Source organism: Callospermophilus lateralis, chromosome 13 (genome assembly GCF_048772815.1).
Source record: "Callospermophilus lateralis isolate mCalLat2 chromosome 13, mCalLat2.hap1, whole genome shotgun sequence".
Lineage (NCBI taxonomy): Eukaryota > Metazoa > Chordata > Mammalia > Rodentia > Sciuridae > Callospermophilus > Callospermophilus lateralis.
The window spans coordinates 11,387,315-11,405,223 of record NC_135317.1 but is presented as its reverse complement, the minus strand read 5'-3'; the positions used below and the strand labels follow the sequence as shown (position 1 = coordinate 11,405,223).

Genomic DNA, 17,909 nt, shown 5'->3' with positions numbered 1-17,909 from the left:
AACTCACAGCGCCCATCCTGCTGGACGGCGAGCACAGGAATGAGGGTGTGTCTGCTCTGACCGCTCCTTTTCAGCATGTTACTGCAGTCCTAGTCAATAAGGCAGGAAAAACACAGGGTGTAAAGACTGAGAAGGAAGAAATAAAACTGTCTTTGCTAACAGATGACATGGTTGTCTATGCAGAAAGTCTGAATCAGGGCTGGGGATGTGGCTCAAGCGGTAGCGCGCTCGCCTGGCATGCATGCGGCCCGGGTTCGATCCTCAGCACCACATACAAACAAAGATGTTGTATCTGCCAATAACTAAAAAATAAATATTAAAATTCTTTAAAAAAAAAAAAAAAAAAAAAAGAAAGTCTGAATCAAAAAACCTTGTGTAAGTGATCACACCAAGATTGTGAGATACTAAGTGAAAAGCCAAAGTTCATCACTTCCCTTTATATCAGCAGTGAGCAAGCAGACATTGAAACACATAATGCCATTTATATTAGCACCTCAAGAAATCAAATATTTAGCTTAAGTCTAATAAAATATGTAAGAAGAAAACTATAAAACTCTGAGGTAAGACAGAACTAAATAAATGGAGAGGTGCCCCATGCTCACGGATTTAAAGATAAAATATTATTAGATGTCAGTTTTCCCAAGTTCACCTATAGTTCAAGGCAGCCTCAATCAAGATCTCAGCAAGTTATTTTGTGAATATCAACAAACGGGTTTAAAATATCACATGGAACAGCAAAAAACCCAAGATCAAAAAGAGGAGTAAAGTCACCATGACCAAGACAGTGTGGGGCTAGCAAGAGAACAGATAGCACCTGAGCTTTACTGAGCAGACAGCAGGCAACGCACAGGCAAACACAGCCAACGAGTCCTGGACGAGGAGCAGAAGGAGTCTGGTGGAGAAAGACTCCCCCAAACTGTGCTCTGGGAAAGACCATCAGAGGATGAGAAGTTAAGCCACAGACAGGGAGATCAGCAGTTATGGAAAACAGGGGAAAGCATACACAAAGCACTCTTAAAGCGTGGGAAGAAAATGAAAAACCCAATTTGAAAGTGAGCCCAAGACAGGAACACCTTACCAAAGAAGATACACAGATGATAAATAACCACAGAAAGGCGCTCCCCACCATGTGACATTAGGGAACCACGACTTAGAACAAGGGAGTACCACTGCACACCTGCTAGGGGCCAGATTCCTGAACTCTGATGCAAATGCTGCTGAGGCCCTGGCACACAGCAACAGCTATCCTTCCCCAGGCACCGTGGAGGACAGTCTGGCCGTTTCCCACAAGACAGGACATGTTCCTCCCACACGTCTGAGCGGCAGGGCTAAGGCGAGCTAAAGCTTATGCTGCACAGAACCAGCCTCAAGACATCTACAGCAGCTTCCTAATAACTGCCACCAGGAGTCCTCAGCAGTCCAGTGGACAAACTGTGGTCCATCCTGACAAGGGGTTGTTATCCACTGCTAAAAGGGGCACTGAGCCAGGAGAGGCACAGAGGGACCTCACACACAGCACCAGTGCAAGAAGCCCCTGCAGCCTGCGCGACCCCAGCCATGACGCCCTGGGAAAGGCAGAGCTGGGGAGAGGGCACAGAGCTGGGCTCCAGGGAGGGGGAACAGGCAGAGCACAGGGGACTCCAGGGAGGGGGAACAGGCAGAGCACAGGGGACTCTCAGGCAGTGAGCCTGGTCCACAAGACTACAGAGATGGCGGCATGCCACTAGGCTGGGTCAAATCCACAGAAGGCCCAATGGCAGGCAGAGCCAGAGAGAGGTCCACGCAAATCACGGTGGCGCAGATGCCCACTCCAGCCCGGCCAGCGCACGGGGAAGTGTGTGTGCATGGGGCACAGGCACAAAGGAGCTCTGCATCGTGCCCCCATGTGGGCACACTAAATATACTCTAAAAAGCCTACTTTCTAAACTTCCACGAATGGACACACGCTGTCGCATTTTCTACTTCATTCCACTTTCTCTTTCAGGAAATTTCAGTCACCCCTAGTAAACTTCCAATGAAACCACCTTCCGTGTCCCTGCTGGGGGCCCTGCCAGTGGCCCGGCTGGAGCAGCAAAGCCGAGCTTTGGGCAGGGTCCAGCTGGTTCAGGAGCTCCATTCCCCACCCCAGCGGCGAAGCCCAGCCCTCAGCCTGGCCTGGCACAGTACCTGGAGGGAGGGTCTCCGCGCTCTGTGCTTTCTCCTCGCCGTTGCTGTGGTGAAGGTCTTTCTTTTTAACGGGGTCGATTTCATTCCAGTCCTCCTGGGGGAACAAAGACACCAAGTGAGCATGCCTCCAGCCATCCGTTCCACACACTATGCCTTGCGACACCCGCAGACCCCAGGTTGCAACGGTAAGCAAGGAGAGCTCCAAGGCCCCTCCTGACAGCCCAAGGATGGCCCAAGGCCAGGGAAAGGAGTGTGGGAGAGGCCTTTCCAGGGTGGCCCATACCTGGTTCCACAGGATGATTCTAAGGGTGTGTGGGGCAGGCAGAGGGCTACGCAGTAGTCACGGCCACGAGGCGAAGGTGGCTCTGACATCCCAGTAATTTGTGGGCACCTTCCTGAGGGGCCTGGAGCCCTTCCAGCAGTTACACGGCCCATGCTAACCCCACTGACGCCTGGGAAAGGTCCTAGGGCTGGCCAGGGGACAGCCATGGGGCGGGGGCCTGGGGCTGGCCAGGGGACAGCCATGGGGCAGGGGCCTGGGGCTGGCCAGGCATGGCCATAGAGCAGGTGCCTATGGTTGGCTGGGGCATGGCCATAAAGCAGAGGCCTGGCCTGCTGGGGATGGCCATATAGCAGGGGCCTGAGGCTGGCCAGAGGACAGCCATGGAGCAGGGGCCTGAGGCTGGCCAGGGGACAGCCATGGAGCAGGGGCCTAGGGCTGGCCAGGAGACAGCCATGGGGCAGGGGCCTGGGGCTGGCCAGGGGACAGCTATGGAGCAGAGGCCTGGGGCTGGCCAAGGCATGGCCATAGAGCAGGGGCCTAGGGTTGGCTGGGGCATGGCCATAAAACAGAGGCCTGGCTTGCTGGGGATGGCCATGTAGCATGGGCCTAGAGCTTGCTGGAGACAGCCATGGAGCAGGGGACTGGGACTGGTCAGGCCACGGCCATGTAGCAGGGGCCTGGGGCTGGCCAGGGCATGGCCATGGAAAGGAGGCTAGGCCTGGCTGGGGGATGGCCACGGAGTAGGGGCTTAGGGCATGCTGTGGATGACCATGTAGCAGGGGCTTGTAGCTTGCTGGGGATGGCAATGGAACAGGGGTCTGGGGCTGGCTGGGGACGGCCATGGGGCCGGGGTCTGGGGCTGGCTGGACCAGGCCATGGGGCAGGGGTCTGGGACCGGCTGGACCATGGCCATGGGGCAGGGGTCTGGGACTGGCTGGGGAGAGCCATGTAGCAGGGGCCTGAGGCTGGCCAGGCCATGGAGCAGGAGTCTGGGTCTGGCCAGGGGACAGCCACGGAGCATGACCATGGCCATGGAGTAGGGGCCTAGGGCTGACAGGGCCATTACCGGGGAGCAGGGCCCTGGGGTTGGCTGGGCCATGGTCATGGAGTAGGGACTTAGGGCTTGCTGGGGACAACCATGTAGCAGGAACCTGGGGCTGGCTGGGTTGTGGCCATGGAGCAGGGGCCTGGGACTATCTGGGGACAACTATGGAGCAGAGCTGAGGTTAAACACCACGTGTGAAGGCTGAGCAGGACTCGGCTCCAGCAGACTTATCCCACTCATCTGGGCCAACAACGTGCTCTCATTGGTCAGCACTGGATCACGCCAAGGGAGAGCTCTATGACCACAGAACTCTTCAACCTGACTTCTGTGCACCAAGGGAGAAGGGGTCTCACGCGACCCAGGCAGAAGCCCCTGGGCCCCTGCTGTCCACACACGGTATGCTGTGTGGCAGGACCCATCCCTGCGGCCCAGCCACTCCTGCCCTGCTTCAGGCACCGTCGGCCAGCACAGACTGATGGCTTTTCACGGTATACAGTGAGATCGGCAAGAAAGGTAATTCCCGGGGCCTGGGCCAGCAGACTCCAATTCCAAGTGCAGCTTCCCTGCTGATAACCTGCTTCCTACTTGAGGGGTGCAATGACTGAAGGGAAGCTGGCTGCAGCCCCCCACCTGAAGTAGCCTGTCCTTCCCTGGCTTTCAAAGCTGAGCAAACCATGAAGTCCCTCACTGCACAGCCCTGGGAAGGCGGATGAAGCACACAGGGTGGGGCACCCATGGGGGGGGGGTATCCCCTCCCACACACAGCCTTTCAGTTCATAGATGCCTGGTAGTTAGGTGATCGATCCCAGGCGGTAACAAACGTGTTAAAATGTGTCTGTGTTACAACTGAAATTTCCCCCCCAAAAGATTCCGGAAAAGATACTAGTGAGATTATTTGGTTGGTTATAAGCTTGAAACTGACTCCTGGCAATGATTTTGCAATGATGTAGGCAAACACGCAGGAGCCAACACCGGCAGCAGTGAACACTGGTCCCTATGGGCTTTGCAACACTCAATCTGCCAGATGTAGCGCTGCCAGGGTCCTGGTGCAGACTTTTAAATTAAGTGCTCATTTTTATTTTGTGGTTGCTTGTAGCATTTTGTGGCTAATAATTTCCCCCTCAGGCATCTGGCCTCCTCTAACATTGGCTACTGGATCAAACCATATAACCTTGTATGGAATAAAATCTAAAGTCAACCACTGCCCTGTCACTCTAGAATCAATTCATTATCTGTAGCAATCTCCAAATCAACATTTTTACTTCAACCATCTCTGTTTCCTCAAACAGTAAACATTTTCTTCCTCCCCACGTGGGAGCCTCCCTTCCGACAGACCCAGCATAGCACAGTTCTGGTCCTGTAGTAAGAATTTGTGAAACCAAAGAGGTCAGGCAATCTGTCCAGGTTGCACAGCTGGTGATAAGCTGAAGCTAAGCCCCTCCTAAGTCAGAATGGGATGACGCCAGTGCTCAAATGAAGCCAAGTCACAGGATGCAGATTCTGAATATGTCACAAAAACCTAAGAATAGCTTGGCCCGGTGGCGCACATCTGTAATTGCAGCTACTCAGAGGCTAAAGCAGGAAGCCTGCAAGTTCAAGGCCAGCCTCAGCAACTAGACAAAGCCCTAAGCAACTTAGCAAGACCTTGTCTCATAATAAAAATAAAAAGTGCTGGGGATGTGGCTCAGTGGTTAAGAGCCTCTGGGTATCCTCTGGTACAAAAGAAAAAAGAAACAAAATCTAAAACTATATTTCTAAGGGAACGTTCCCCAAGGACGTCTGGTCCTGCCTCGAAGTCAGAACTGTACCCATCAGCCCTGCAGGAGGAGGAGGAGTGACCCCACAGGGCTGCTGCACACACACAGAGGCCCATCCAAGAGCACCCTAAGCCTCTTCTTCCGGCATCGCTACCACAGCCTCACTTCACAGAGGAGGACGCCAAGGCCCTGGGTGCCGCTGAGCTGGAGCCAAGCGGCCACTACATGGGAGCTCCCTCTCCCCCTGAAGAGCCAGGCTAAGGAGAAGCAACCACTAACTGCCTGTCTAGGGGCACGGTGTGGCCACGTCAGCTCCTGCAGGCAGGCCCTGTGGGAGGCAGAACAAGGCACAGGTGCTGCCGGGTGCACAGGCAGAGAAAGGCAGTCGGGTCACAGCTAGGCAGTCTGAGGCTGTGATCCAGAAACATCACTTTGCCTGCAGGGTGGGAACAGGCCAGAGGGCATGGGGGAGATGCCAGGCAGCCAGGTGGCACATGGTACAGAAAGGAGGCCAGCTGGGCCAGGACCAAGACAGAGGAGCAGGTTGACCGCCAGAAGGAAGGAGGGCCAGGGGCAGGGCCCAGGCTTCAGACTCCACTCTGGAGATGGGCCAGAGAACCAGAGGAGGCCAGGTAGGGTCCGGGGCAGCAGGAGGGGCGTGAATAGGACACAGGAGGCCACTGCTGGGACAAGCAGAGGCTGCATATATGGTGCAGGAGGAGCCCAAACTAGGACTAGGCTGGCACCCGGGCCTCTGCCTAGCCCTCCCAGTGGCAGGTGAGTGCGGCTTGTACTGGTAATCTTTCACAGTTGGTGCCTCTTCACCCACGCGTGGCCTCTGTGGCCCGAAGGCCATCTCCTCCTCCTGCACACCTGGCATCACCTGCAGCTGGCAGCTCGGACGCTGCTCGGTGACAAACGCAGCTAAACATGCCTGGCCTACCTGCTGTGGCTTTGCGGCTTTGCCCACCTCCCAGCCCTCCCGAGACTCTGGACCACCAGCATCCACTGTCTGGACAGGAAATGGACCAAGTGAAGGTGGCTGAGGAGGCTGAAGCCAGGGCCCCAGCAGCACCCGGCTGGGCCCCAGCAGGTGGGTGCTCCTCCCACAGACGGTGTGGCAAGGCCAGAAGAGCAGGGCTATGGTGGGTCGGGTGAGGCCAGAAGCTCCTGCCAGTCCCACCCGTGATCCCTCCTGGCCTTCTCAAGATGCAGAATAGCTCCGCCCACAAAAGGGGATGCAGACACAGGAGGAAGAATGGGAAGTCCTTGAGGAGAAGTCAGCTTACCCACAGGTGGCAGGTGGACTCGGGTCTCCTCCATGGACACACACCTGCCCCCTTGACCCTCACCACATGCAGCCTGCCTGGCGCTAGGCAGTGCGGCACCCTGAGGTCACACTTGCCCCCAAGCCTCCTGATGCTGGGTGTGGTCTTCAAAGCAACCTTGTCCCCTGAGAAGAGTGGGGCCCTCCTGGAACTCGAATGGCCTTTGGTCCTCAGCGTCTCTGGACCATGGAGATGCAAAGCATGATCCAAACAAGGACCAGGAAACCTGGGCAAAGTTCCCTCTGTCCCCAGCCATCCCTCCAGGAAACCTGAGGCACTGGTGGACATGGAGGTCCCACATGGAGGACAGCGTGCATGACTGAAGTTGCTGTTCCACACACAGGACAATCCAGCTCGTTTCAACAGGACCTCGTAACTGGGGACATGGCTCAGGGACAAAGTGTCCCTGGGTCCAATCCTTAGCGCCAAACAAAACAAAACCAAGGACTCAACAGCACAGAGCATCCACGGCAGCAGGACAGGATGCACTCTTGGCCTCAGAGCTCCCAGCAGCTTTCTGACAGAGGAGCCTGTTAATCTCCCCAAACAATGGGTGGTAGAGAAACCACTCTGGAGCCACCTGGCGGACAGTCCTATATGGTGCCTCTACAAGTCTCAGAGGGACAGGCACCAGCCACCCTTATGAGTTCTACCAGACTGAGCTTACTGTGTTTGACAAAGGACCCCCCCACAGCAGAGACCCCAGTTGGAGTCTGAAAGCAAGTGGGGCTGGGAGGCCGAGAGCTCAGACTGTGTCCTCAGATGAAGCTTGTGGCTCAAAAGGACACCCAAGTGCCCAGGGCCTGCCTCTGGTAGGAAGCAGCCCAGGTGGGTTCCTTCTCCAACACAAGGGAATGGGCTTCCTGAGGTTCCGGAGGCTCTTCTGCCCAGGCAGGAAGCCTCGGGGACGGAGCAGGCACTAAGGATTAAACCCAGGGACACTTTGTCCCTGAGCCATGTCCCTTGCCTAGGCGTGGGAAGAGCAGGGGTGCTCACACACTGCTGTCACCACCACGGGAGTACCTCAGAGTCCAAGTGAGGGACAGACAGCAGCTGCCCATGAGGGGCAAGGGGGCTCAGGGCCACCCTTACTGGTCAGACATGAGCACTAGCCCCCTCCCAGCCATGTGTGAGACCCAACAGCTTCTGGACATTTTGCCAAAACCCACAGTGGAAGGCAAGTCTGATGCAGACACAGTCACGTGACCCAAGTGCATGGCGTAAGTTCCCAAGGCTTTTACAAACATGATGTGCTCTGGAACTTTGTTTGTTTGAATACTGACACCAACATCCAAAATTGTGTTTTGGCTCTGTTTAAAACTGGGTCATGACTCAGAACTTAAAGAACTTCCCCCAGCCTGGCTTTGGCGTCTGGCACTTGACCTAGAGAAGCAAAAGGCCTCAGTAGCACCCAACAGGGCTCCTTGTCCCTCCCACAGGCCATGAGGTGAGAATGGGAGAAGCAGGGTCTTCCAGGGGCACCTCGGGGGGTGGAGGTGTGCAAGGCCTTCCTGCTCCTTAAGGAGACAGCACTGCTTCAGATAGGGCCAGAGCCACTTGTCATCTGCAACACCTATTACGCGTCCCCTCCAAGGAACATGAGCCAGGCATCACCTCCAACAAAAACAGGCTACACGTCACCACCAAGAAACACAGGCCACTAGGGGCTGGTCCTGGCCACACGCCACACAGCACATGTTCTGCGCCTTTCCTCTCCTGGAACCCGGCAGTTCTCTGGCAGCAGGATGCCGGTCCCCGCAAGGACCTGTGTGACGTGTGCAAGGAGGCTGGCTGAGTGTGGGGAGGCCACGTACGCCCTGGCTCAGTCTGGTCATGGAGAGTGCAACCGCCTCCTACGGACACCTCCTCAGGAGACAAAAATGCTGTGGACACTAAGGGGATGCTTAGTGTCAGCTGACACAAAGTCCTGGAGGGGGAAGCCACACACGCTCTGCCCACAAAGCAGCAGGTCCCCTGCTTGGGAAGTGACTCCTCGCCTTCCGTCCACCTCCACACATAAGAAGCACAAAGACCCTTTTTGCCTCCTGGTAAGGAGGAGGAAGGGAAAATGCCATTTCCAGCCCAGACAGAACATAAGCTTGCAGAGTGGCAGAGAAAAACAGCCCCACCGGAGTACCGAGTCACAGCCCACAGGTCAGCAGGAGCCACTCAGCACTGCAGTGGCCTGGACCAAGGAAGATGCGGCCTCTGCCCCAGGGACCTGAGACAGTGCAAGGGTGCTGTCCCGGGGTGGGAGGACAAGGCGGGGGTGCTCCAGGTACAACAGGAGGCAGTGCAGACGGCAGCAGGACAGATGGCCACATGTTCAGCCCCTGTCCACAGGCACCTCTTGCCTGGGCCTGGGCCTGGGCCTGGGCCTACACGCACATGGGAGGTGACCTCACTAGGCAATCTCCCTCAAGACCCAGGGAGATCATCAGCTGTCAAGGACATGCTTGCAGGCCAATGGTTCAGAACCCAATGCCTTCAGGGCCCCCACCTTGGGAACCCCATGGCCCTGGGATGCCACCACCTGCTACAAACCCGGACACCCTCAGGGACCCCCCTCCAGAGGAAACACCCTGGGGACACGAGCCCCTCCCCCCACTAACCCCACGCCCCCAGCATGTCAGCTGGCTGCTCCCAAGCTCCCCTGCTCCTCAGGACAGTGCCCTAAGCCCCTTGTCTGACTGCTGCCTTCTCCCTGCCCTGCACGGGAACTACCACACAGGCTAGTGGCGCTCTCTTTGAGGCAAAGCAAGAAAACGACACCTGGGTTTGCTTTAAAGTATGCCAGCCCCCTCCCAGAAAAGCATGCTGGGCAATGGACCAGCACAGCGCTGGAATGGCAGATCGCACTACCGTGGCATGACACCCCCGCCCCATGTGGCAAGGACCAGAGCCACCCACTCGGAAGCTGACCATCCTCAGCTTTGGCCACAAGTGCACAGGTCGTACTGCATCTGTGCAGATTGGTGAGAGGAGCTGTATCCTCCAGTTTTGTTCGCAGGGACGAGCCAGGACCCAGCTGTGGTAACTACCATCTCCATGGACCATCAGGACATCCTCCTCTGCTTTCAAAAGTAGCCTGGCCTGACCCGTAAGTCACAGTCACTCTAGGTACAAGGAAGGAGCCATCAGGTCCAGCTCTCTGGAACCAGCACAAGAAGGCAGCTCCTCCCCAACCTTACTCCAGCAGCCTCAAGGTGGAGAAGCGCTGACCATGTCCACACCCGCTCCTGTGGCCTGCCCATCCCTGACCACCCACTGCACTGATGGATGAGCATCCTCCAGACATCAAGGTGCAGCACTGCCTCCCACAAGGGGCTGTCTAAAGGAGCCAGATTCAAGGTTGGTAATGGCGTCACTGAAAGCAAAGCTCAACTCACACACGGGATGAAGAATAGCCGTCTACAGGTGAGTCCTGGAACAGCAGTGGTGCTGGGCACAGCAGGATATCCCAGCATGCCACCCTCATGTGTGGCACAAATACTTGGGTGAGCAGAGCAACAACTGGGGCCTGGGGAGGCCACACCCATCAACAGTGTGTGGGGCGGACACTTAGCAGGCTATGAGGACAACGTGCTGCCCAAGCCCGGAGGAGCCAGTGCTGGAAACCAATGCCTTCTCCTCGGCCCACAGCACCTGCCTCTGTAAAGACACCTGGCATGGGATGTGGGGAACGAGACAGGTGCACACACCATGCCTGCTGCTACTGCCGGTGGCCATCCTGAGCTGCTTCCTGCCGCTGCTACACAACCAGCTTCTCCTGTAGTAGCACCCCCTCCTCCACAGAAAATCTTAACTAAGCTTCTCCAAAAACCTTTACCATAATTGATTTTAGGACTATCAGCAAAAGAGTCTCTACAAAAGAGTTCAATGTAGGTAAACTTCCTATTTTCCTATTGCTTTATTACTTGGCCACTGGCCTGGAAGAGATCAGCACTCCAGGTGCTAAACACCCCTTGACTAGATTTTCACAAACATTTATCCAGTATAGGTTGCAGAACTGTGTTTGCAAATGAAAAGTGTGATTTTTAAAAAATCCTTTAACAAGACCTCTGGCCTTCAGCTGGGCTTCACACAGATGTCTACATTTCTAAAAGAAGTTACCAACTGGGCTCCATGGTAATGGCTGGCAGAGGGATGAAGGAAAGGGGAGAAGCAGCTCTCTCCTTCTCAGGTGTTGTCCTTGAAGGGTTAACTTGCCTAGAACAATGAAAGAAAGAGCTGCTTTTATGTGAACTTCTGCAGACTATGAACTTCTGAGCCCCTCCTCTTACATGCTGGGTATAAAGTTCTGAAACTCCCTGAACTCCAGGTTCAGGGGAATTGAATGATTATAGTGAAAGCTTTGCCCTCTGAACCTGGCTATAGCCGAACAAACCTGCTTCCTTGGTGTCTTGCCTCATCTGTCCCCTGCAATACTCCAAGTAATAAGCTTATCCAGGGAAACTACGGGTTCTCTGTCCTCATTTTTCAGATGCAGAGACAAAGCCAGAGATAGGAAGGCCCAGGCCTTGCTCATCACTGAGGGGGAGACAGTGCCTGGTCCCCCAGCACCCAGAAGCCCCTGCCAGGAAGGGACAAGTAGGCTCTGGTTCCAGACTCAGGATCCCAAGGCCCCAGAAGCCAAACCAAGCTAGCAGTGTGCTCTCCACCAGCTACTAGAGATAGGCTGCTGCTCCAAAGAGCAGCCAGGGGCAAGGATCTAGGGTCTCCTGGGCTGCCCCACCCTCCAATGGAGGGCACTTTCTCCTGGTGCACAGCCACTTGGAAGAGAACGCTGGTGCTAAGATGAACACAAACTGCACCACTTGTGAGCAGTCAGGGAAACCTGGCCTTCCCCATAGGCCCCAGGTGAGACAGAAGGATAAGTAGCAGCTGACCAGCAAGGACAGGAGCAGGAAGCAAATGGTGAAGAGTGTCTCAGGAAGGAGGTGAAGGCACAGGGCCCGCCCCACCTATGGAAAGTGATGGGGCCATAGGTTTGGGCTGTGCAAGCTGCAACAGCCCTCAGAGAGCCTGGGCAGAGTGCTGTGGGGGGACCATGGTGCACATGCCCAGTGCCACCAGCTGCAGCAGCCCTCAGAGAGCCTAGTGGCAAATGTTATGGTCCACCATTTTAAGAAAGAGAAAGGAGCACAGCAGGGTGCGCATGCCCTGGGGGTCACCACCAGCAGTCAGGTGTGTTCTACATGCTCCAGGTCTCTGTGGGCTGCTCCAACACATGCATTCACCATGGCTGTGAGATGTTCTCAACACTGGCACCAATCCAGAGCCGGAAGGATACAGCTCTTCAGAGCCACCAGGAAGAGCCAGGAAAACCGAGTATGCTTCCAACAGAATCGCTGGGTGATGAGCAAGGGACCTTCCACACACGCTTACCCCCAGTGACTGGCATGGAGAGACACCCGCATTGGAATCGCTTTCCTGCTGAACTTCGAGCACTCACTGACACTGGGCAGACAGGTCCCTCCCTGTCCTCAGGCAGGAGAGCAGCAGGACACAGGAGAGAGAATGCCTGGCACACCTGCAGAAGCATGCCACTCAGTAGATCCAGGTGGAGGAGCGGGGCTTCTCCCAGGCACACTCATGCACTCCCAGACCTGATGCTGAATTTCCTGAGCAACAGGTGGCAGCTTCACATGGGAGGTCACAGCTCTGCACCCAGTGTCCCCATCAGGACAAGGCATGCAAGCAGAGCACAGCATACAAATTGGGGTGCTTCCCTCCTGCGTGATCACCAAACCAATCCAGCAGATAAAGGGAGAAAGGACTCAGGAGGCATCAGGATGAGGTGTTAACTGCTGCCAGATCAAAACTAAGGCTCTAGGGAGCAGCAGCAAGGACTTCTTCCTAGGCTACAGACAATACCTCCAAAGCCCAGTCAACAGAGGCCAGAGGAGACTCGATTTTTATTAATGAAGGGAAAGAAAAACTGTGAATCGCCGCCCTGGAGGACGCCCGGCCAACAACCCCCAGCTGCACCCTGTGGCAGGCCCTCCGCCAGCCAGGGCTGCTGGCCTGCACACAGCAAATGTCTGCCCTCTGGCGGCTCCCTGACCTGCAGAGCAGACCCAGCCTTCCTGAGGCCTGTGATAGAGCCCAGGGGAGCAAGGCAGGTAAGGCTGAGGCCTGCTGGTGCTCACTGAGTGCCAATGGGCTCCCCGAGGAGAGGGTATGACGCGGGCGGAGGGACGGCCAGCCTTCTCTTGCTCTGTGAAGCAGCTCAGTGGCTCTTGCCAACGGCCTTGGTCCAGCGAATGCCACTCACTCTCCTGTGGAGGCCATGGTGGTGACCATGCCCACACATGCCTTGAGGGGCGCCACACCCTAGTTCCCAAGGCTCCAGAACACAGCTCATTGGCAAGGCAGCGGTGTGACCTCTCAGGCAGAGGCTGTGGGTCCAGGTGGTGGTGGCCACATGCCTGCTAGAGCTCCCATCAGGAGCTGATGGCAGACAATACTCTGGACTCAGGAATTCTGAAACACCAGGTTCAACGCCTAGGAGCATAAGCCCACAGCTCCAGTGAGGCTCAGCCACATTCCTGCAGCCCCCTGCCTGGGCCAGCCATCCAACACTGAGGAAAGGGGCACAGGCCAACTGGGCTTAATGAAGGCAGAAGGAAGTGAAAACATGGCAATGGGGTGTCTTCTCACTTCATCTGACAGAAGAGGACACCAAGGCTGAGCCTCAGGTCCGCAGCAATAAAGCCAAGCCTGCCACAGGCAAGGGTCCCATCTGTCCCGGGGGCAGAAGCATGGACCACGGGGCTTTGAGTCTCTAACCCCTGGTACAAGCTCCACCTGGAAACCAGGTCTGGCAGCTTCTGTGGCTCTGGCCCAAGAACCCGCTCAGCAGGGTCTACACTCCTGCACCAGCAGAGTAGAGACAAAAGTGGGAGCACAGGTCCTGCCTGCGATGGGCCCAGAGCAGTCACAGAGACAGCGGAGCTCGGGAGTCTGCAACATGAAGACACCATGCATCAGAGAATAGAACGTGGGTGTCAGGGACTCCACACTCCGGAGCCAGAGCCCCACCGCACACTCACACAAGTGTCAGGCCCAGACGCCAGCGCCAGTGAGCCAGGGTGCTGGCCCCTGTCAACTGCTCAGAGAGGCACAGGATGGGCTTCTACTGATTCTCCCTGGAGGTAAAATGATGGGTCATCTTTCAGCTCTGAGCACCTGGGTGCACAGTGATATCCCCTGGCTTTGGAACTGCCATCAAGAGGACTGTCAACACCCTCAGAGAGCGGGCCTGCGTGACCTCCACGACAGGAAGGTGGGCAGTCCCAGCTCACAGGGCTCACACTCCAGTGCAGGCAAAGCCAGAGGTATGTCCAGGAGCCTGGACCAGACGTGGGCCCTCCAGCATTGGACCTGTGGGAAGAGCCCAGTACTGAAGTGCAGGCCACCAGCAGAGATGCTTTCTGTCACAGGGCAGAGAAGACAAGTGAGACGTCCTGAGCATCACAGGGGAGAAGGGCTGGCTGGAAAGAGCCAGTCCCCAGCCTTAAGAGGAGCTGGTCCCACCCCCACCGCCATCCCCCCAGCCCAGCACCGGGATGGCCGCTGGAAGCCTTCAAATAGCCACTGTGCCTGGATCAGCAGAGAAGGGGGACAATGGTGATCTCCACTCCAAATGCCAAACAAATTCAGGAGGATGAAGGGCAAGCCAGCCAAGCCCACAAGGACATGTGAGCGCTCACTACCATCTGACCTCCACGTGCGGAGGGCTCTCCTAGCCAATAGGTGATGGAAAACTCAGGAACTGTGAGAATCTGACCATGTGAGTTCACACTCCCTGCTTAAAACAAGTCTGGTGGAAACATTAGCAAAAGTGTCACAACCAGCTGGGTGTGGTGGTACACACCTAAAACCCCAGTGGCTCAGGAGGCTGAGGCAAGAGGATGATGGGTTCAAAGCCAGCCTCAGCAAAAGCAAGGAGCTAAGCAACTCAGTGAGACCCTGTCTCTAATAAAATACAAAGTAGGGCTAGGAGGTGTGGCTCAGTTGTCAAGTGCCCCTGAGTTCAATCCCTGGTACCCTGCCCCTCCAAAAAAGGTGTCACAACTTGCCACATGCACCCAGAACGAGGTGACAGGAAATCCAACTGAGACCAGCACCCATAGGGGACCTGAGGGACTAAGATCAGCACCTGTGGGAGGGGCTGAGGAGCACCACTGACACCAGAGCTCTCTGCTGACCCAGCGTCCAGAGCAAGCCAGACAGCTCTGACAAACACTGAGGCATATGTGGTCTCTGCTGGGGCTGAGGGCGCTGGCACAGGTGGGGAGGACTGAGGACTGAGGCTCAGGAAGGCCATCCTGAGAGAAAAAAGGGTCTTCCAGAGCAGAGAGGCTGGGGACAAAGGGCCAGGAAGAAAGAGGCTTCCACCCATCATGACTTAGGCTCCTCTGACACTTCGGGGCACATGCCGGAGAGAAGGGACAACCCCCAGGGTCCTTGAACAAGGCCCTTCTCTAGCTCAGGATCACAAGCAAGCCCAGACACCAATCCCAACCCAGACCCCGGTGGGGCCTCAGTTAATATGCAGAGAGCCCGCAAGCGGAACAAGCCTCTAAGAGCTCCGTGAAGGCCAGCCTCGACGTGGCCTTGGCAAGACGGCTAAAGGCAGGATTTCGGGGAGATGGGAGGCAGAACTGGATGGATGACCGCACTGTGCTGGCCACGCATGCAGACCAGTGGTACAGGTCAGAACCTTCAAACCCCAGACTCTCGCAAAGACGCGGGCAAACAGCATATGCTGCTGCCACCCAGTCCCGGGAGTTGCCCACTATGAAGCCGTCGCCGAGTGGCTGCAGAGACCTCCACAGCAGGCTCCAAGGCCCTGGGCCCACCGGCAAGCACCTGTTTCTGAAAATGGGTAGCAACCAGTCTCAGCCTAAAGCATGGACACTGCGGGTGACTGTGCTTGGTGACTTCATCCTTGGTTAGAAACTCAGAGGCTCTGAGCAGCATGGCCAGGCAGCAGGGTTCTGGGCATACTGCATACCCTGCAGCTCCCGCCAAGACCAGAGGTCATGGGAGGGCGCCACCTCTGCAGACACGCACACCCTTACAACTACCTCTGCACGAGTAGCCACCGCACAGCCCACCTCGACCTGAGCCCAAGGGAGTTACCAATGAGAGGACACAGGCCTTTTCACAGCCTGCCAAGAGTTCAATGAGCCACAACCCATACCAAGATGCCAGCCAGCCTCGGCGGATGCCAATGCAGGGGTATGTGCAGACAGTGGTATGGACCACACACCATGTGCAAACACACATACCAAATCCAAAGCTCATCCCCAACCACCATGTCCAGATGACAAAATCAGTGTTGCCAGGGCCTTCAAATGCTCTGCAGGGACACCCACAGGTACCCTTGCACGCTCCTGCACACCAGTGGGTACCTGGACTGACCCCACACCGCAGAGGAGAACTGTTAAGAGGCACAGCTAAGAATCAGGAAAAGTACCAGACTTCCTGCAATTCGTCCCTCCATGCCACAGAGAGACCAGCCAAGAGAGGCAGGCCTCGGACCTGGGGTTCGTCCTTAGCCTCAATCCAAGGAGAAAGCCTTCCTAGGAGAAGGGCAGGCAGCTGGCCCCTCGCCCACTGACATGCCCAGGAGGTGCACCACATCCCTGCCTGTGCATGCCTGGGGGCTGCCAACCCCAGCTGACCTTCTCTAGGAGTCCGTAACCCACTTAAGAGTAAGGGCAGCCCTGGAACCGCGTTCCCACCACAACCTTGCTGCCCTCTGCGCACCGGGTGGCCACACACAGCTCACTGATCCTTCTACACCACCGTGGGCTGGTGGCACTTCTCCTGGGCCTCACCACAGACGTGGTTCTAGGAGGGCTGGCCATAGAAACACCCTGGTGGAGAAGTTCCAAGCCACGTGGTGGTGTGACCCACATCCTGCGGCATGCTCCAGCCCCTCAGCCTGGGGCTGTCTTGCCATCTGTGGACCCAGAAATCCTGTTATTTTATCTGTAAATATTTTTGTGTGTGTCTGTAAATGTTTTTGTGTGTATCTCTTAACCTGTAGTATCATAAGTCATATTTAAAAAGCAATAAACGAGGGCCCTAATGTTGTAAAATATTGTTCAAATTTTTTATTTTAGTTTTTTCATATTGGTCTCAAACTTGGGATCCTGCTGCCTTAGCCTCCTGCCTTGTTGGGATGGCAGATGTGACACTGTGTCCGCTGGTCCTCTAGATGATGATGACTGTCCTTCTGCATGCATCTGCTGTTCACCTATCCTTAGGTGCAAGGCCAGGCTGTTACGCAGCTGCCACCAGCCTCATGCCAGGCACTGTGCCGACTTTCCAGGTCTGTTGTTTGGTCCTCAGAGTGACCCTGAGGTGAGACCTTTGGCTTAGATCTTGAAACAGTGGAGGGCCAAGGCTAGAGTGGCAGGGCCAGCACCATGTCACTACACAGGGTCACTGTGCCAGGCCCTCAGGCTCTAGCAAGATAGTCTGGCTCACTGTGACTCGGATGCAAGTAACACTGAAGGGACTACCATGGCAAGGGCACCACCACACCTACCAGAGTGGTGTGCACGCTGCGTGGTGAAGCCTCACACACTGACACCGTGTTGTCCGTACTTGGGACAGCCTACACGGCCCACGATGGAAGCCTCCCAGCAAGTGAGAGACACGTGGCAGGCCATCAGGTAGCACTAAGGAGACAGTTGCTCCCGAGGCACAAAGTCACAGCAACCCTAACTGCCTGCCATCAGGAGGACCAGGCCTGAACAGCCACTGGTGAACACAGCAGGTTCTGGGCTATGCTGCAGGAAAAGCCAGCACTGTGGAGACAATCACAGGCCAGCGGCAGAAGGGACGAGGCAGGTGGGGCAATGGGGACAGGCAGAGTTTGAAGGCTTCCCACAGTGAGCCTGGCCCCTACCCACAGGTAAGGAGTAGGACAGGACCCAGCCCAGCACGTTCGTGCAGCCCCAGACATAATACTAAATGCACCTAGAGTGAACTACAGCCTCTGCATGACAGCATGATCTGTAGACAGGAGGGCACCCGCAAGCAGGGTCCTTCAGCTGTCCCCTGGGCTCTCGGGGCCCAGGATTCTAGGGGTTGCAGGCCCGTGGGTATTTGAAGGTGCAGCTTCAAGAAGAGCAACTTGTACTCAACGTGCCAGCATGGGCACCAGGCACAGCCTTGGGGGCACCCCACGTGGCACACCTGTCACTTCTCTTCCCAAATGAGACTGAGGCTCAGATGCAAGGGTGCCCACTAGAGAGGTACCCAGCTGGAAGCCAGGCAGGTAAGACTCCCATGTCCAGCCACCAAGC

The 17,909-nt window shown here is 56.2% G+C and overlaps 1 protein-coding gene across 1 annotated transcript in view; it reads right to left on the bottom strand.

Annotated features, from left to right (window-relative positions):
- Window positions 1-17,909, bottom strand: part of Galnt2 (polypeptide N-acetylgalactosaminyltransferase 2) — an 83,907-nt gene that overhangs the window by 41,648 nt on the left and 24,350 nt on the right. Inside the window, exon 2 of the mRNA XM_076831700.1 lies at window positions 2,167-2,260. Coding sequence (XP_076687815.1) covers window positions 2,167-2,260 — 94 coding nt within the window. The remainder of the gene's footprint in view (window positions 1-2,166; window positions 2,261-17,909) is intronic.